Source organism: Gavialis gangeticus, unplaced genomic scaffold (genome assembly GCF_001723915.1).
Source record: "Gavialis gangeticus isolate Ggan-Ray unplaced genomic scaffold, GavGan_comp1, whole genome shotgun sequence".
NCBI lineage: Eukaryota > Metazoa > Chordata > Crocodylia > Gavialidae > Gavialis > Gavialis gangeticus.
Genome location: NW_017729033.1, coordinates 83,027,782 through 83,048,904, shown reverse-complemented (window position 1 = coordinate 83,048,904; position 21,123 = coordinate 83,027,782). Strand labels below are relative to the sequence as shown.

Below are 21,123 nucleotides of genomic sequence, written 5' to 3'. Positions count from 1 at the left end.
CCAGATTAATTTTTTTTAAACACCATCAAGTAGTCAAACACTGCCATCTAGTGAGCATCTTTAACACAGCTGCAGTTTTGATTTTTAAGGAAAGATAATGTGCTTTTGGAGCAAATAACTATTATACAGTACAAAATGAATACAGAATTAAAAAAATGCTGCTGCACTGAATGCTTTGTCAATTTTATAATATGTAATAGAGATACGCGGAGCAAAGCTAAAGTATTTTATTAATAATTTATTGTCAGTAAGAAAGACTGGCTAATGATAGTTTTCAGTAAAAACCTTTACAAGACCATTGCATCACAAATATACAGACACTATAAAAACTGTGTCATGGTGGTTTTGGTTCTAACAGGTATGCAGAGGGTCCCCAACACACTTTCCAAGAAGGGAAAAATGTTTACAGGTCTAAAATACAGCAACCCATTTAAGACATTTCCATGTAGCTGACCCAGAAAATATCAGACCTAACCCACCTATATACAGCTGGAATCACTTGAATATTCTGAAATCTTTATAATGAAATGTTAAACTTCAGTGGGAAAAAAATACATACAGTGAAGCCCTGATTATAAAAAAAGTCAAGAGTGCTAGTTTAATGGCACACTAACACCACTAGATTCAGTGGAAAACAAATTCACAAAATATCTACAAAATCTAGTTAAAACTATTAAAATCAAAACTGTACATAAAATTTACAAAAAAGATTGGAGAAAATTAATTTGCATTAGAACTATATAAATATATGTATCATGCTAACATGGTGAAGTGGTGTTTTTTATTTAACAGACACTGTAAGTATAAAAAACAAACACTTTCAGAAGTGGCACAGCCAATGGAAATTTTTGATTTGTCCAATTACAGTAGGTCAGGAAATGGAAACAGACTAATATATTGAAATGAGCCGCATGATCCAGTGCAGTCATGCCAGTTTTCGCTCACTGAAACAAAAAGCATTCAAGCACTGCTGCCAAGAAAAAATAAGCTCTTCAAGGTTGTTCTAGAATGCTTAAAGTTCATTAAAGTCCAGGCACTTTTGTTGAATATGAGTGTCAGACCTCTGTATGTTGTTGGGAATCAAGTGAAGGAATTTTCACATCCTCAAAATGGCCATCATCTCCACTCTCATAGTCACTCATCATTACCTCAGACTCCATTTCACAGCATGCTGACACATCAGAGCATGAAGCCGTGGAAGCGTACACAGACATGGACATGTTGTCTACAGTGGGTGCTTCAAAGTCTCTATTGTACCCTAAAGAATAAGAAGCATAAGGTTCTCTAAAATTACTGCTGACTCCACTGGTGGTGTTCTGAGGTTCTGACATATCTGCAGGATAGTGATGGGGAAGGTATTGATTAAGGTTGAACCTCTGTCTGCTTCTTGTAGAAGAACTCAAGCTACCTACAGCAGGCATGTCTCTGGGTGGCTGTATTGATTCAAACTGGTCGCTGTATTCTGGTGGTAATGGCGGAAGCTCATCAGGTGCAGGAAAATCATCTGGAGGAGGTGGAAAATCACTTTCTATATCGTAGCCTCCAGGATAATAGTCTGTATCAATGACATTTGGATCTGTGTAGATGGGAGCTGGCTCTTCAACCACCTCATAGTTTGGGTACTCCTGGATACCTGGCAGTTGAACATTTGGCATCCAGTCTGAAGTATCCCAGTGATAACCTGCAGTGTGAATATTTTTTCAAAGGCAGAATTAGTATTTCTCTTTCAAATATATTTAAATTGGAAAAAGTGAACACACTGAATTAAAGACAACACAACCACTACTGATTAGGACATAATTTGGGTTAAATTACTTCTGGAGCCTTCTGCCCCTAGTTTCACATAGACATTTAACACAACACAACTTTACATTATGCCATGCATTAGATATTTTATTATATTGTCCAAATTTGGACTTATCATTTCTTTGGACATATCTCACCTAAAGTGGGAGGAGCTGTAGTTCACCTATGGAATGTGATGACACACACAATGGCATACAATCATTCTTTGGGTAAAAAATAACCAACAGCCTCCCATGTGCAGCTAAATTCCTATGGATCAATAATTGTTGTGCAGTTACTGGTCACGTTGAACTAGTGCTCACACTCTCTTTTTCTCCTATGAATATACATACACGAATAGATAAGAGTATATAAACCTTGCTTTTCCTACTAAGAGATGTAATCTCTACTTGGCAAGGTATGTAGAGTGCTTAAAAGTAATGGTACCATTTTACTCAAGGATAACATATGGATTTTGTAAATTACTGTTCACTAGATCTATAGTTACTAGAATAAAGGAATCTTGTGACAATTATCTTATGTTGATACAAATCTCTCTTTGACTATTAGTAAAGACATTCCACATTCAAACATAACAATAAAATAAATAGCAGAATTAAGTTTATCATGCAGGCATAACGATTTCTCCATATTTTACAAACTTTGTTCTGAATATAATGATCCATTGGATAAACTGGAAACCTGACTAGCATCACTGGTTAGAAACACCACAAAGTTTAAAGCTTTTCAGTTTTCTGGTAAACACTAAAAAGGGAAATGACATGACTGAACTAAGTGCAAAGTCTAGTCAACAGACAGTAATTACTGCAAGCACATACAGAGCAAACAACTGAAGGTAAGTTGGTGTTAAATCTTTAACAAAAAAGATTTGAGTGAATATCAATGAATAACTGCATGCAGAAGTCACCTCTTGAATGGCTGAGGTCAGGAACACCAAAAGATTCTTTAGATGGCAGAGAAAGAAAATGAGAAAATATTTGTAGTTAGGAATCCAGTAGGTGAACTAATATGAAGTAAAAGTTACAAAAGTACAGAGTGCGCTCCCTTACTTTTGTCCATTGTAATATGGTGGGAGAGGAATTCTGTCATCCAGTTACATTTATGTAGCCAATTAACGGGTTATTTGGGGATTACAGAAGGGAAAATTGGAATAAGGGGGACTGGAAAAATGGACTGCAAGAACAGGAGAACAAAACTGTAAATGAAAACCTAGACAGTATCTAAGTGACGGCCTTGAAGAGGCAAAACCTTGCTGCCCTTATTTAGGCAAAAGTTCCAGTAAATGTGGGGAGTCTTAATTGTAAAAGGACAGCAGGATTTGACCTGAAAATTGTCTTCTGGGTGTTTTTGTAGTATCATTTTATGTATGGGGCTATATCCATATAAGAAATCAGGAACCAAATGTTTGCCTACTGGAGTAGTATTCAGAACCCTGACTTACATGCTGCCAAGGGTTCCTATCCTGAATGGGAGAATTATGCATCTCAAAAATGATGACCCAAAACACCTGAACACTATAGCACTAGCCAAGGGGCAACACTGATGTTGGATGCGTCTTGAATCCTATCCCTTACCCGAAATTAAGCCTCTGGCTCAGGACTGCCAGGAAGCACCTCCATCCACATGGGGTACATTCTTAGCAGGCCTTTCACCAGTCATGGTAGTGCTGGTGCTACTACTAATCCACCTTTCATCAATATCTCAGTTCCTGTGGACGAGGGAGATCTGGATTGAGTTCTTTCCCTGGTTAGAGGGAGTTCTAACCCACATTTCCCACCTCTTAAGAGGCTGAATTCAAGACTATAAGGTCTGAATAGGAAAATCTTCACTCCTCCAAGTGAAGCCAAGAAGAGGGACATTGTGAATTGGAGAATCTAAGATTCATGAGGTCAGACAGAGGGTTTGACAGGGAGCCTAGTGATTTGGGCACCCAGATACCTGTGTTTTAGTCCTTGCTTCAGGACTGTTACTATACTTTATTCAATGCTTGTTTAACATAGAATACAGAAACAATCCCAGGACTAGGGATCTGAACCAGCAAATCCCCCCACAGCATTGGGTAATTGTCCTTTTGGCTGCTGTGACAGCCAGAGAATGCACAAGCAAGTGGGTTTCTCCTCATGCCTCTGAATCTTGCATTCTTTGGTGCACAGTGGAACAGCTTCAACAGAAAGGATTGAAATAATGCAAAACAGCATTTTGTGAATAGCTTATTTCTGTCAGTATGTATTAGGCACGCTCTGAGTACTTCCTGAATTGAGCCCCTCAGGGCCCTTAAGCAGAAGAGAGTTCAATTTCTGGCTCTGCTCAGGCTTAGGCCAGATAGAGGCACCAAGATGCTCAGACTGGACTAGTACTCGACATGTGCAGAAACAGAACTCTAAAAGCCTGGGAAGTTCAAGGTGGAAAAATGGAGGCACTTAGTAACTTTAGATGTTTAACAGCATTTTTGGATTGCTTACTGGATCTAAGCTGTTGTCCTTCTAGTAATAACTGAGTTCTGACTTTTAAGTGTAGGTTTACTACTGAAAGAATAGGAAAAATGTAAGTTTTCAGTTTGGTGAAGTTCTGGTGCAGTTCAAAACTCTCACAGGTAACATTTCAAATACTTAAAAATATTACTTGAAATTCTGCATGATATAAATGTCAGTATTGCCATTTATGTTGAGTGCCATTTATATTGGTACTTGGCCACTATTCAAATAATTAATAATACTATCCCAACCCCCCAACTGTTTCCTGCTCTCCCCCTGCCCTGCTCCCCACCATTACAATTAGAGATAATTGCCTTAAGTTCTCTGACATTTGGTGTTTGAGGTTGTTTTTCTTAAGTGGCATGTGCTGTAATCTTGTAAACCTTTGATCAGTCACTAGAAAAATACACTAGTGAAACGTAACCTGTAATTAGAAAGTTTTTGCTTTAAGTCCCTTGCAATTGTTTGTGTGTTTAACTCTAAACACCATTCCGCACGTGGTTTCGGCAGGGCAATAATTTAAAGTTGTGTCTAGACCTACAATAAACATTTTTGCATTCCTGAGGTAGCTATACTTCAAGCTTAGTTGTAATACATGCTTTCTATTTAAGGGATTTGGAATATTCACACTGGGGGAGGCTCTCAGCTCTGTGGCCATGAAGGAGTGGATAAATTTGCAGAGCAGTGTTTCCTCTGACCACACCTCTGCCATGGCTTACTGAGGGATTGTGTGGATGAGGTTGCACAGTACTGTATAACTCTACTATCTGGGCCCTGCCCTGCATAGCAGAAATGCCTGCATTTTGTAGCTAAGGAGACCTCCATAACCACAAAAAGCAACAGAATCTGCTTGACCCACGGTCAATATTTTTTGTACCATCTTCCTGTATGAAGAAATCTCTTTGCCTGATTTTAAATATATCAGAGTGTGATATACCCACTGATATTTTTGTAACATTTCCCTTCTGGAGATTACAATGTGTAACTTAGTACTTCGTTGAAATTTGTGTTGGTACAGGCTTCAGAATGGCCCCTTTTTGTATTTGATTTTTCTTTTTTGAATTTTCGTGAAAATTAGCCACACAACTGGTCCCCTGCTGTAAGGAACAACTTTCCTTTTCTAAACCAAAAGGCGATTCTACTTCATAACATGGATGTATTAGGTATATATCCATTACTTACTAAAAAGGGGGTTAATGTAGTGTTTGGATTTGGTTCAGAATCAGTGTTATCATTAAATTTACGGCATCCCATGTCTCAGATATGACTCTAGTAATCTCCAAACCATTTTCATTTCTTTAAAATATTTCTGCAAGATTATGGCATTAAGCAACTGTATGCACTGGGGCGGGTGACTGCCTCTAAGAACTGGAGCTATGCAGTGCTTACTAGTGGAGGAACTGAACCTGATGCAAAAGATGCTAAAGTCAACAGAAAGTTTCTCACTGACTTCAAAGAACTTTGAAACAACCCCTCTACTCAAGTCAGGCATGGAGCAGCACAGGTCACAGTAACCCCCCTACTCCTTTTAATCCAGTACAGAAAATTCACCTTTGTGCTGGCCTAGATCTTTTATAACGGCCCAGCTTCTCTCTTCCCAGCTAGTCTATGCTAGACTCCTGGGGTCCTTGTGCAAGAAAATAAAAATGGGATAGTCAAGGCCTTTTGAATGCACACTTATGTAGGGAGCTAACTCTGAAAGCTTGGGCAGTTTTACTTAGGTGTCTAACATTTTAAGCTATCACATTTTGAAATGTGTCTGTGTTTCATATATCTTTATAGAGAATACACATCACATAGTAAAATATACATTATGTACTACTAAAAATGTCGACAATTTCTGATAAACAACATAAATGATATTACATGGTTTCAACATGCAGTATTCTGCCGAAGCAGTAAATAAATAAATAAAAACACATATATACCTTCTTTTTCCACCGAGTCAACAACAGCATTGACAAGGTGTATTACAGTCACTACGGAAGCTTGTAAAGGTATGGAAGGAGCAAATTAAAACAAACCTATAGTTAGTATCAATTTAAACAGCATATATAAAGACATTTCAATAATTTCACAGTATTTTACTTCTATAAAAAAAGAGTGTGCTTACACACACTCACACACAAAAATATACTAGAAATATATATATAGAATACAAAATTCTGAATTAGTTATCCCTTATAAAGGCAACTTGATACTATAACTAGTTTTGAAAGCCAGAGAATTTATGCACACAAGCACAGGACTGCTTTCGTTGGGGAGAAATTTCTGAAATATACTGTCCCAAATATAGTGTGTGCGTGCTACATATTTAAGATGGTTAAACATGCTTTCCTAAGGCCACCACGGTGTAAGGTTACAGACATCAAACCAGGGTTCCCATTTCAGGGTTTCAATAAATATATTACATGTTTAACAAAAAGATTGTTGGGGTATCCACTGAAATGCAACTGAAAATGCCAGTGCGAAAAATAAAAGGGAAAAACAGCAAAGCTAATATAAAACAGAGAAAGTAAAAAAGACCAAGACTCCACTGAGTTATGGAGAAAATATAAAAATGTTCACTCTCAGGCCCAACTTCTCCCTGGAATCAGATTCCTTTTCTCTTGGAACTGCCATTTTTGACCCAGAAGAAAGAACGAGAAAAATTGTACAACTGTGGTTTCTTCTGGGAGAATGGGAATTCTCCCAGTAGAAACTAAACATCTGTATATGGCCCTAAACAGTGTCTTTACACTTGCAAGCTGTAATGAGTGGTTGTACAGATACCTGAGTTTTAAAGGTTTTAAATGTTGCAATGCCAGTATTATCATATTTAAAACCAAAAACCTGAAAACGCTCAATACATGCTTTTTTTCCTGAGGAGCAAGAAAGGGAGATAGAGGGAAGACACAAGAAAAAAAAGATGTACTTTCAAGGAGATGGATTCTGCACTCATATATGCAACTTTACAGATGTCACTAGGATTTGCATGTAGGTATCCAAGACCAGATTTGGTTTCAGGGATTCTACTGATTAAAAAAGTCTAACAGAGGCATTAAGGTACATTCTCCAGTTACTAATATGGCGTAAAAGAAGCATTAATGAGAGACTAGTGATGTTTCTTTTATGACAGGTTTTCAAAGAAATCACTTCTAGTGGCAGAAGTTAATGATATACTGCCCTTTTAAAAAGGTGGGCAAGGTAAAGAAAAGCAGAAAATTGGATGACTATAGTTTTGGTGAAAACTCTTCTCAGTGAGGGTCCAAACTTGCCATTTCAAGTGTAGAACTTTTACTGAAGCCCTTGGGTATTCAGTGTATGCCTCGGGGTAGGATGAGCTGTTAGTTTGACTACCATAATACTTTCACATGCTTCCTTGCCTAAAACAGAATGTCTCTTTACTTTTCTTAACTTTCTCCTCTATCTTTATACATTAATTTTCCTGTTAACATGAGACTGAAATTCCATGTAAAGATATGTGGAACGTAAGAGAGGGGGCAGGAAGGAAGTGGGGGACATTTTATACAACATATACTACTTTTTAAAAAATACAGACCTTGGGGGAAAAAAAAAAGAAACCTATGAGTAAAATGTTCAGAGCTAGAGAAGCAGCTCACTTGCTACTCACTTTACTTTTATCATACTACTTAACAAACATAATTTCATCTAATAAAAACAAATCATTCTACTCTGGTAAGAAGTAGAACCTACTTTGTTGCTAAGTAATTAAAGGAAGCTCAAGGTGATAGCAGACACAAAGCTAAGAAGCAGGAATTGGAATAAGGAGTCAGGACTTTTGGATTTAGTAACACATTGAGGAAGGATATTATACATTTAGGAACTGGGTCAAATAGTTTTTCTTGCCTTTGCAAAAAATGAAAATCTTCTAACATAAATGTAAAAAGAAAAATATGTTTGTAATTTGAATTAAAATAAAATCAAGGTCCCAAATAGTGAAAAACAAAGACTGAAAACTAAGTTCACTGTATTTTTTGACTGCCCATCAAGACAATACATTTTATTGATTTTTTCCCTTTTCAATGCATTGGTTTCTTTTTGATGTAGAAATTTTGTATGTAGTACATTCATTCCTCATCGTGGTGAACACCAAGTAATTATCACTGACTACTATAATAAAATCCATTTTGTGCACTTCCTTCATTACTAAAGTAATCAGACTTACAAGCAGTCCCTTAAACTCTGCTCTCACTCAGTACTGATCTGATCCATATGGGAGCTGAGTCCGCAGCAAGAAAAAAAAGGAAAAATAAAACTGTAACACCAAAAAGATTTATGGAAAGCTGAATGTAAAAACTAAAAGAACATTTGTGCAGAGGCTATTTTTTTTTAATGGTTGGAGTCTGACATAAACCTGTAGCCACTGATTATATATGTTCAAACTGCAGAATCTTCTGTATCTAATAACAGATTCTAACACCCCATGCTGAATGTTTATTGTTAGTATTTTGCAGTGAAATAATACTTTCCATTTCATATTGTATATTTTTGTCAGGATAAGGGAGGTGAAACTATTTAATTTACATAAATCCAGGAACTAACTTATATGTAAATATATAAATATATTAAACAACACATATATTTCATATAATCACTTTTGATACAAGTAATTATGTATATATTATATTAAATGATAACAAGTAGGGAAAACAAATGAACATAAGCATTTATGCCTTACATACCATTGTCATCGCACGATTCAGACTGGAATGAACTAAGAGACTGAACTTCAGACATGCTTTCTCTAGCACTGTAAGGATGAGAGGCCTTTTCCTCCAGAGGCTTCTTTGAAAGGCAAGGATCAAGATCTACTACTTTGGCTGAAAGCAAAAAGAGTTGAAAAGTCAAATGATTAATGTACTCTGGACTGAACACTCTACAAAAGGCAATGCTCTCAGAAGACTCACAATATCCTTGACAAAAAAAAAAACAACAAAAAACCAGACTGAGACAACTTCCACAGCAAGTAAAATGTATCTCTCTAGACTGTTACTATCAGGGACTCATCTTGTGCCTTTAGTGTTTATGACAAAACCTAAGGGTTTGGACAGCCAGAGCAATTACACCTATTTTTAAATGTTCTGATTAAACTCTTAAGTCTGTCTTCTCCTGCACAAATGTAAATGAAAGTAAATGATTGTAAATTTAAAGTTGTGGTGTTCTGGTTTAAAATTATAGCAGTTATACTAGTAAAGAAACAGATGGAAATAAAGGATAAATCAGAACTTGCCTACTCGCCCCTTAAAATATGGCTTAAAATTATATCTGTCCACAGCCTCATTGATTTAAAAAAAAACTAGCTAGATTTAAAAAGCAAAGAGTGTTTCAGAAAAACATTTGAAAACTCTGAGTTCTAAATTCAATTGCACTACAAAGACATTTTAACAAAAGAAGTTTGCTTACTGTCATAGTCAAAATCCCAGCTAGGCTTCTGTATTGAATCACTGTCTGAAGGAGAGTTAGATGGAGGTGGAGGAGGTAAATTTGGGGCTACACTACAAACAGCCACAGCCTTTCGGTGTCCATGTACAGCATCTGGGTTAAAAGTACTAAATTCTGGATGCTCTGGAATTGCAGACCCCTCAAAGGAATTCCTGTCCAGATTGTTCCTGGAGTCGCTTGGAATGCTTGGAGTATAAGAAATGGGACGAACAGGAACTTGGGGTGGGATGTCAGAATAAATGTTCTTATTCAATTTTGAATCAAAATATGGTCTTTGCAAGAAAGGTGTTGTTGTTGCTAAATGTTTATCTTCAGGTTCTGGCTGGTGTTTCTTCTTCCTGCTGATCACTTTGCGACAGATAACAAAAATCCCAACTAATAAGAAGATTACTGTTATGAAAACAATAATTCCAATTACTTCTGCTAAACTAATGTTCCAAGATGTTGAAATATATTTATTAAGAACAGTCTCTGCACAGAGTTTTCCTCCATAGCCATGGCTACAGTTGCAATTATATGAACCGTATGTGTTCTCACAATGGGCACCATGAAGACATGGATTTTCTACGCATTCATCAACATCAGCCAGGCACCTATCAGGAACAAAGCAGAGAAATTATAGTGAATATTGATGTCATTAATAGCCAAATATGTGAGTATTTGACTACTTAGGAATTACAGGTTTCTTTTTGTTTTTTTTAATAGTGTACAGTGTTTACATTCTGGTGTGCAATATGCTATTTAAGTGTACTGTTCTCTTGTACAATTGAGAGTTGGAACAGCTATACATTTACTGCATTTCTTTTTTCCCTATCATAAAAATGTGTTAATCTTTCAAATACTAGTGTTCCCCATCTACCAGCTACATTAAGAAGGATATTTATCAATAACTATTAACCCAATATCTAGTGGGCCAAACATAAGTGTGTATTTAAAGACATCTAGCTAATTTTTTCTGACAACAAAGCATTTCAAAGATGATCTGGTCAAAAATTCTAATTTTCAACTTATGCCATCACCACTGTCATGTGAATTGCTCTGCTGGTATTTGAACTAGATAATAAGACCACAAAGACCACAGGCTGTAATGGGATCCATTGCAGGCACGCACATATGTGAATCCTGTTGCAGTAGCTAAATCTTCTGTTGTAACCTTCACGATTCCTTATGTGCATGCACACTGCTGAACAAGTTGTTATCCTTCCAATCATTTTGTGACTCAATGCAAACAATTTTTTACAGCCCTTGTTTGTCTCCTTTACTCATACTGAGGTGCATACTACTTTGCAAACAGCAGAAGGAGACAGGTCTTAGGTGAATGGAGTAGGGAAGTTATAATACTTTTCTTACGAAGCTACTGCTTAATTATGTTTTGAGCAATTGGGTCAGAAGCAAATGAAAAACAAGAGGAATAAGGAGAAATGGCAGGAGCTTACTGAGGCTGCATACAGATTACACCCCAGGGCACTATACGCAAACATTCAAAATTATGTGCAGAAAAACAAAAAGCTATGCAAATTTTTTTTTTACAAATTAAACAATGTACACTATTTTAATTTTCTTTAGAAATATTTGCAGGTACCTTATATGCTTGGGTTGGGTATGGGTGTATGTGTGGTTTGTGTGTGAGGTGGATATAGGAGTATGTGGGGTTTGTGGGAAGGTGTGGGGTGGGTGTGTGGGGTTTGTGGGTGGGGTTGTGAAGGGTTGTGGGTGTATGTGGGGTTTTGGGGGAGGTTGTGAAGCGGTGTGTGTGGGGGGGGTTGTAGGTGGGTCTGGGCCCCCCTGCTACACATTCCCTCCCCCATGGTGCACAGCCCCTGCCACTGGTGGCTTAGAGGCAGCAGGCCCTCAGGGCACTCATGGCCATGGCAGGCAGAGCCCCCCCGTGGCATGCACCTCTGGCTGAGTCTCAGGGCATGGATTTGGTCTGGATTGCTGGTGCATACCTTCAAACCAGACTGGGTTGGTTCTGTGACTGCACACGAGTCACACGAGGCTTGCAGCACTGCAGGTGGGAACCCTGTGCCATCAGGCTGGTTGGGCTTTTGCTTGCCTCCACATGTGGCTTCCTGCTGGAGTGCTGGAAGTCCCACATAGAGGCATGGAGCTGGCTGGCCCGATGATTCATGGCTCCCGGTCCACATGCCATCAGGCCAGGCAGGCTCTGTGCCTCCACATGCGGCTTCCCACTGGAGTGGTGGACGCCCCATGTAGAGGCACTGAGCCGGCTGGTTGGCCTGGCCCGGCCCAACAGCCTGGCCTATACCTACCCACAAACCCCATGCCTACCCTCACTCCTGCAGGCAAGAGCTACCCTTCCCACTTAGCCAGCTGTCCAGTCGCGCAGCTCTGTGCCTCCACGTCATGGAGTGCACTGTACACTGTAGTTAAATTATGCAAAATTATACAATTATGCATGGTCATACCTTTTAAGTGCAAAATTTCACAGGTGAATAACTGCATAATTTCCCAGGGTATAACAGAAGTTCATTTTTATTAGAAGAAATTTCTTCCAGTGGAGAAATTGCCCAGAAGGTAGACTATACAAATATTCTTTCAGCCCCATGGCTAGGAAGGGGGCAGGCTGTAAGACAGCCCAGGGACAGTTCCAGTCCCAGAAGAATGTCCCAAGCATCCTGCCAGTTACCTGACTGGCAGAAGGTGGGACATTCTTCCATGGTGGGAACCCTCCTGACTCTCCCCTGCAGGAGAATAGTTCTGCTCTTTGTGCTCCTCCAGGCTAACCAGTTGAGGACTGGGAGAAGGGAACACTCAGCCACTGCAGCAGGGTTATGGGAATCTTTCCACAGGGTCATGGAGCCTGCCTTGCTCCACATTGCCCTGGGCTGACTTAGAGTTCTGTGGGGCAAGGAGGGGACATTTTACACCGGTGGCAAGGCTTTTGAGCCCAGCCACTGCGCACAGCACCCTGCTTTGCTTTACTCTGCTCCAGGTCAGGTAGGCAGCGCAAGCAGCAAGGGGAAGCTACACTTGCTGGAAGTCAAGCAAGCAGGTGCTTTCCCCAAGCTCCGCTCCCAGCACATCCAGCTTTTAAACCAACATCCCCACCATCCATCTGCACAGCAGGGGAGCAAGAGGAAACTGAAAGGGCTAGGAGCCAGGCTGTGGAAAGCCTCTGCGTGCCCAGCTCCCAGCCCCTCTGGTTTCCTCTTGTTGCCCTGCTACCCAACAGAGTGGCAGGAAGACAATTTATAAGCTGGCATTTGGGAGTGGGGCTCAGGTGTGCTCCCCGCCACTCAGCTGGGCAGTGAGGCAGCAAGGAGGAGCCTGTGGAAGCCAGCAAATGCCCCTGCCTTTCTCTGAAGTCAGGCATTGCCCAGTTTGGGGAAGAAGCAGGGAGTGGTGGTCGCTGTTCCCTTCACCTCCCAGGCTACAGGAAGGTGGGAAGAGTTGCCTCCTAAGCTGTCACATCCCAGAACAGTTAAGCTGGGGGAAAGTGTGCAAATGTTCAGTCTCCCAGAAGACACTCTCCTGGAAGCAATTTTTCTGCTGGTCCCAGGTTATTTTTACTCCAGGATAAAAAGCCAAATGTCTGCACATTTTTGGTTTCTACCAGGCAAGCAGCAATTCTCCTGTTTGGCTGTTGGTAGAAACTCAACATCTGTGCATAGCCTACTATAAAGAAAAGAAAAAAAAAAATAAAAAAATCACATGGTATTTTCAGTTTTCCATTAGGCATTAATTGATTAAAACCAGATCAGACAAAAAGCCTTTTTGGTTCCTGATGAAAAAATGATAGTGATTCTTTGTTAACAAAGTTGAATACTAAAATACCAAAGCATCTTTCCTCTTCCTGACATTTAGAGGAATTCATTCCCTCCCAGCTGAAAGGGTAAAAAGAATCTTTAAAAACTTAGTTTTCTTGTATGACACTACATCAAGGTTCCCATGATACTGGAAGGGACAAAGCTTCCAAACCACTGCTTGGCATTGTGATATGCTACTGTGATAGCTCAGAAGGTTTAATATTCTGACTCAGTATTTATCGTGAACAAATCTAGATACCTAAGGTGTACCTTAATAAGATATAACAAGTGTGTACCTGGGTAAGTGCCTATTTTGGAATAACTAAAAGTGGAAACTACTCAGAAGAATTAATTTGACTGACAGTATCTTGATGCAAAGTTTCAGCTTTTGTTGTTGCAAAATGCTAAGTCCAATATAGAAAGTTGCCCACCTCTCTCCACGAAACCCAGTCTCACACTCACAAACTGGTCCATCCAAACTATCGATACACTTGCCATTGTTTTTGCAAGGATTGTCTTTGCAATATGGACCCAACTGACATCTGAAAGGAAAATATAAATATATTTAACTATTTTTTCTTTCCCATAAATTGCACAAAAAAGTCCTTATCCTGTATAGTGAGTGCCATCAACCTCAGCTGACATCGGATACAAGAGTTTTTAAGCCCACAGAGAAGCAGGCCCTAAATGACACAGGTATATAGAGAATCCATTTACTCAGAAGTTTCCTGGGCAGTAGGATTGCAACAGCAAAAAATTTATATTGATATAATCAGCATAGCCAATTAATGTTAATAATCTATTTTAATAATTAATGATGAAGGCATACCTTTGACCAGTGTACTGTCCTCTGCATTGGCAAACAAAATCGTCACTGACAGGAATGCAAGAACCGCCATAAAGACAAGGATTGGAGGCACATGGGTTGACACTTATGTCGCAGTGGGTTCCCATAAACATAGGGCCACACTTGCAAAAATAACCTGAAATCAACCACACAGAGAATGAAAGAAATGTCTCCGTCAACTTCAAAACATCTATCTTTCAAAATATTTCTCAAGTTTTAATCGCACAGAAACAAGAAAAAAATACAATACTAGAGATTGTTGGAACATTTTCCTCAACATGAAACATTCTGTTGAGAAGAGCACTAGCCAAGGAATACAGCTCTAGCTTGGGATGTTGCTGAACCCAGATCAGGCCTCAATTCTGAGCAATTTGAAATGAAAAAATGGGGCTTTGAATCGGGCAAAGCAGTTTCTTGACCCTATATCATTAATATGCTAAACCAGTGTCCTAGCCATCCCAGGGAGGCATCCTATTTACCCAGTCATGGCACTTCTCTTCATAACCCTAAAGAAAACGTTTTAAAAACTTCTACTGGTGCCTGTTTTGTTTAAGTCAGGGGACTAGAAAAGCAGTAGAAGAATGAGCAAAACTTACCTCCATTGGTCAGTGGATTACAGATGCCTCCATTCTGGCATGGACTGCTTGAACAACCTTCTATAGCAACCAGTAAACAGCCAGGAGAAACATCTACAGATTCTTCCATATGTGCATAATTTCGTGGCTTGCTGTTTAGTGGTAGTTCTTGTCCATTAAGTACAATGGAATCCATACATCCTCTGAAACCATTGCTAACCTGTGGACTTCTGCCATGTCTTGTACCCTGCTGACGAATATGACCACCAAAAAATACATGGTTGTCTAAATTTAATGTTCGAAGAGTTCCAGGAGCAGTGCCAGATGCAGTATGCACCCTGTCCAGAACCAACCGAGCATAGTTTCCATCTACTTCGAGAGATACTGAATGCCACTGGCCATCATTCATCTGGATGCTCTGAACAGAGACAATACCAGGGCCACTGCCACAGTCAAATTTATACTGGAGCCTCCCGTGGTTGATCTAGGTAGGAAAAATAAAAACCAGAAACAAAATGAGAAAAGGTCACATTATACTTCACTGTGTTTTGTTACAGTGAAAATCAAGCAGCACTGTCATCTTAATATGCTTAACATTTATGCCAATGAGTTTTCCATTTATGTTAAGAAAATGACAAAGCATTATTAGTTGTTTGTTATGTTAAAGAAATGACAAAGCATTTTCAGATGCTGTTCATGGAGGTGGTTTATTGATGTTATATTTCAAACACTCTGCTGCTGCTGATGATTCACTGTGCATATGGCTCTTTGTTTGGCTTAATTAAAATGTGTGCTTTACTTTGTCTTTATTTTTCTCCTGGTGAAAGAAGTGACAGATTGTTAAAAGATTAATTAGTGAGTCTTTGAAGATCTGGGCTTCCCTCTTCAGTGTTCCCATTTGGGTGTTTAATTTTGAAGAATTTTTTTTCAGTATAATTTCTGAACACAGGCAGGGCTGTATTTTATGGCTGATAATCTTAGACAAATATCCTTAGAAGCTATCAGCTGTAGAAAATACCAGATGATCAATTTTTATTAAAGAAAAGGAGTTATTGCATATTAGGAAAGAAACAAACAAAAAACTTTTAACAAATGTTTGCTCTCTTTTGGGTACATAATGATAGGCTTCTTACTTAGAAAGCAATTTTTACCTATAAGAATTCTACAGAGATAGAAATGATTTACCTTACATCCTAGCAATAAAAGTATCCTTTAATTTGGCTGATCTGAAAGCAAATATGGAACAGAGGTTTGCAATGGCAGATTGTACTATACCTCTAAGATACTATAGTCTGTTCCTCGGGCATACATGACAACTGCATGGATTGAATATGTTCTAAGTCTCATTGTGAGCTTCATTTCCTCTTTGTTTTCATTTTCCATGAGACGATATTTTACATAGCTGCTTCCAGTAAATGTCACCGATGAACCAACTAATATGTAAAAAGAAAGAAAACAAGTGAATGAGTTACCACAGGCTTAAAACCAACATTTGTGTTGAAAGTACTACAACCTTCTCCAAAGAGTTTCAAAGTTAAATCTCACCAGGACACTGGCCAGGACTGCTACCATGACAAACACAGGTGTACTTTCCTTCTGTAGGATCTGGTACACATTCAGAACCTTCAGGGCACGGGTTTCCTTCACACATATTATTTGCTAAAGGGCATCTCCCATCTGTAAAACATAATAAGCATTTTAATGGCGCTTTCTACCAGGCTACCATTGGGCAACCTGAAGTTCGGGAAAGTGGCCAAGGGGAGTGCACTCCCACAGAATCTGGGACCCTTGGGCTCATGTAGACATGGTGATTGACAGCAGAAGTGCGAGCAAGGGCTGATACAGCCCTCACGGCCAGCCATGCAGCCGCTTTGCCCACTGCCACTGCTGTGCCTGACCTATGCCCTCTGCCTGTGATGTAGCTGGAACCACATGTCCTGGCTTTATTGTTTTAGAAAACTATATTGCATTATTTGTTAAAGATCCACTGGCCAATCAACACAATCAGTACAATGGAGGCTCTAGGCCCATGTTTTGTTTTGCATCTCTGTATTACTCACTAGCTGAAGGCCAGGTTCATAGCACAGCATGGATGCTACATGAGTAATAATCTAAGCAACATCCAGGAGATAAAAAGCCAGTGCAAAGCACCCACCTATGTTAAAGTGGGGGCAACTACCCCTGCCTTATAAAGGCCTGCAAACTAGGATGAATAAAATGAATGAGAATAACAATGATAATAAATGCTCCTAGGGGCTTTACTGGGTAAGCTGTCAAAAATGGATAGATGAAGGAAGATATACTCCCAATACACTTTCCCTTTACTTCTTTATTTTGAATTAAAGGGTGCAATAGTTCTAACGGTGGCTACAGTATATTTTAATGTTGTATTCCATTCTTTTGTGGGAAGCCATAGCCTTTATCTTCAGGGTAACACCTTTTCCTTACCTTGGCAAAGACAAACTGCTGTTCTGTGGTGACGTGGAGTGACAAAACTCAGCCTAGCTGTGCTGTGGGTTGACATGACATTTTCATCCACTGTGACTTTTTCTTCACAAAACTTCAAAGGACAATCGAGGCCTGCACAAAGTTTGTGGAAAACTTCAAGTATTCGGACTCCTAAAATCTCCTCAAGGTCAGCTACAGAGGAGTTTATTTTGTGGAGTAGACTTTTAGTTTGATGCAGGGAATTACTAGATTTCTCAACATGCAACAGTACATTAAGGCTTGAAGGAGGATCAGAGGGTTGGAGACTAATGATCTGTATGTCATTTCTTCTCACACCCAAGATGTTTCTTAAAGCTCTCTGAAAATTGCGCCAGTAGTCACCAATAAATTCTTCAGGGGCAAGATTTGCAAAGTGTATGGCAATGCTGTGGTTTAGTAATTCTTGTGTTATTTGTCTGATATGCACTGTAATGTCAGCTGCAGTAGTAAATTTTCCATCTGTAACGGTGACATTCAGCAGGTACTGTCCTACATCTAACCTTTTATGGGCTATCAGCTTCCCACCAGTGCTAGACACAGAGAACAGGGATTCCATCTTTGGATCCAGATTATATGTTAAAGTGTCATAAACATCCTGATCAGTTGCATGGATTTTCCCAATGACGCCACCTGAATATTCTTCCCCAAAAGTTGTAATAAAGATTTCTAGTGGCAGTATTGCTGGGGGATAGATGCTTTCCTCAATAAGTCTGATGTCAATGTAAGTCAAAGATGAGAGTTGAGGTTTTCCATTATCTGCCACCTAATGGAAAATAAAGATATAATGAGTTTATGCTTTATCAAACTGGCTTCCAAGATAAGTATTTGTACTGTATATACTAACATATCCTTTAAAAATGCTACATACACACACACACTTCCTATAAAAAAAATACTTTAGGAAAATTTCTCACAAAAATATGCATCTAGAAAGAAAACCTAGAAGTGAGAACATAAATGGTTCATATAAAAATATGAGATATTTCACTTATTTGTGAATTAGTGGATCTTTTGCACATCAGCCTAAATCTGCAACATTACCTTTCAAAATTGCTATCACCATTTGTTAAGACTGAGAGAAAAAGTAACAATGTGAGGTCTGAAAGATTCTATTATGCAACAGCAGCACTTACAGTTTCCAAGCAGTAGTATAATAGAAAAAAGGAAAATATTTGATGTTTCATCTCCAAATATTTAATGGATATATTGGTTTTAACACCTACTAGGTTTCTTGGCATTTCTAACTGATTAACTAACAAATAAGAAATGCACAGTAGCTTATTTCAAACAGCAGATGGTGCTTGAAGTATTTTTTTTTGTATTATAAACTGTTCCCCAGGTTTGAAAAGTAAAAATGACTTGCACACTATCATTTATATTTCACTGCAGTAATTGGGAAATATTCTACCAAAATATCTAAATGTGATGCACCAAAAGTTACATCAAAAGGAAACTGGTACATGTACAACACTGCGCTTACTAATGTTGTCTTTCACGACTGTGGTCACGAAGAAAAAAAATCATCCTGTGATGGTATTTACTTGAAACAATTATACTAATTATCGCTGACAGAATCAGACCGTCTAGAGCCAAAAAATTCAAAGCTTTTTTAAACAAGATGTCTCCATCCCCACCCATTCTGGCAAAAGGACACAAAACTAATGCAAAAGAAAGAGCTAGAGTAGAAAAATGAGATAATATCCTCTCTTGTTCTTCCATTTAATCTTTTGTTCTCAATTCTTCTTTCTCCTGCCTATCTAAGGAAAACTCATTTATAGCAATTGAAAGTGAGCAGCGCAATACAAATAGGATACTGAAAAGTAAAGACTTACAAATATAATATTCATATTGTTATGTCTACAAATAAATAGTGCTCTTGATATAGAGGAAAGAGATATATATAGGAAAATTATTTTGTTTACAATATAACTGAGTAGAAAAAACTGAGGATAAGAACAGAAAATTTTACCTCACCAAATAGGGGCAGGGTGGGGGACAGGACTTCTGAAATTTTTTAACATGTATTTACCATTTTAACATTTGCAGAAGGAATTTAGGAAAAAAGAAGCATGTGAGGAAATCTCAACTCTAGTTACCCAAATGTTAAAATAAGGATAAGGAGCCAATGTGTTTATTCCAGCAGATAAGAAGAGTTAAACAATGAACAAATGGACAAGCAGGAAAGAAAGGCAAGATGTAGGAATTAATGAAAACTGGTATATTTAAGGCTATATTTGAAAAGGATTTTTGTGGTACTTTGAACTATTGATTTAGGAAAGCTGCATGAAGACTGCTCGACTCGTTGCTGGAGATTTCATACAGTAATACTGTGAGATCTGTTAATTGATATCTATTACTTCCCTTTTAAAAAAAATAAAGAAAATGTAATGGAGTGCAATGGAAAAAAAATCAGCTATTGGGAAAAAAAATCTGCTTTTTTTTATTGAGAGAGAGAAAATTAAATTTAAGGAAAGGCCAAAAGGCAAGGAATTGCTGGTGAAACTTTTAAAAATAGGCTTGTAACATGGAGAGAGAGAGCCTGGTTTTAAAAATCCATTCAGAAACACAAATGGAGGTGAAGGCAAAAATCTGCATCAGTGAAGGGCAACAAAGATACAAGAAATCAGGAGTCTAGTCATAACCATTAACAAATGGCTAGCAACATAGGGAAAATGAAGAAACTGGTTAATTGGCTAAACTAGCTCTTGAGGTTTGCAAGGATCATTGAAGAATTTGTCAGAGTAAAATAGTAAAGATTTTAATTTTTCAGGACTTAAATCATATTTTCAGGTGTTACGCTACATTTTGCATGCACTTTTCATGTTACGAAAAGCAGCAGTGTGGAAGGGCTATGTTCACTGTCAAGATGTTTCTATAGATGCACATCCATGGTAACATCTTTATAGTTAGGTAATTTACAGCACTGGCATAAAAAAAAGCTAACAAAACAAACACTGCACTGAAAACAAGATTTCTTGTAACTTAAATGTTTAAGTAAAGAGACAAAAGGAATCAGAACTTGTGGTAGAGGTGATATCTTTTATTAGATCAATTAGATGTTTACAAAAAATGTCTTTAAGTAAGGAGACAGTTTGCCTAGATGTTGGACAGGTGCTTCTAAACGACCCAGAGCAAACGATGAGACAAAGTGAATATACCAAAAATGACAGATTTCAGATGCAGTAATGGAATGTAGATACTGTAATCTAAGAAAGTTGAGGTATGGCAATTTTATGAAGGTCATGTGTGATCTGGGCAGTGAAGTTAAAGCATGTTTGGTAAGACTTTCCTGTATGAACAGGCTGTTCTAACTTAGAGGGAGCGATGCAGAAAAACAACCAGCAAAGGACGGCAATAGTCGGAGATAAGCAAACTGCCAACAAAAGAGGGTAAGGTGACAAATTGCAGGACAATAACACTTCCAGAATTCAGACTTGGGGTGTTTTGCCAGGGTAGGAACTGATACATAAAAGTACTCTAAACAGTGCACAAGCTGTTTCTGGATGGTAAGTGGTTCAATTTTCAAGAGGTCAGACTGACATAATAATCTGAAGGTGCTATTTTCTGTAGACCCAGGAAACAGTAAGCTTTAGAGAAAGGCAGGTAAAAAAAAGAAGAAACTAGTTTTTACATAAGATTTCTGAAATACTTCTGCTTTAAATAATTTAAATAATACTTTAGTTTAAGAAGGCTGTTTGGTTGCAGAATGCCACTATCAT

At 38.4% G+C, this 21,123-nt stretch overlaps 1 protein-coding gene across 7 annotated transcripts in view; it reads right to left on the bottom strand.

The window, feature by feature from the left end:
• Window positions 1-211: 211 nt before the first annotated feature.
• FAT1 (FAT atypical cadherin 1) overlaps window positions 212-21,123 on the bottom strand; it is a 191,980-nt gene continuing 171,068 nt past the window's right edge. For 2 of the 7 annotated variants that reach the window (XM_019525941.1, XM_019525943.1), the window contains exons 19-29: window positions 17,366-18,167; window positions 16,463-16,594; window positions 16,193-16,350; window positions 14,939-15,401; window positions 14,325-14,478; window positions 13,927-14,037; window positions 9,687-10,318; window positions 8,966-9,103; window positions 6,209-6,268; window positions 2,714-2,749; window positions 212-1,681 (exon numbers count right to left, since the gene is read on the bottom strand). In XM_019525941.1, the coding sequence (XP_019381486.1) occupies window positions 1,056-1,681; window positions 2,714-2,749; window positions 6,209-6,268; window positions 8,966-9,103; window positions 9,687-10,318; window positions 13,927-14,037; window positions 14,325-14,478; window positions 14,939-15,401; window positions 16,193-16,350; window positions 16,463-16,594; window positions 17,366-18,167 (3,312 nt within the window). In that variant the 3' untranslated portion in view covers window positions 212-1,055. Of the gene's footprint in view, window positions 1,682-1,943; window positions 2,056-2,713; window positions 2,750-6,208; window positions 6,269-8,965; window positions 9,104-9,686; window positions 10,319-13,926; window positions 14,038-14,324; window positions 14,479-14,938; window positions 15,402-16,192; window positions 16,351-16,462; window positions 16,595-17,365; window positions 18,168-21,123 lie in introns of all 7 variants that reach the window. The other 5 variants (XR_002099211.1, XR_002099212.1, XM_019525942.1 and 2 more) reach the window with 5 other exon arrangements.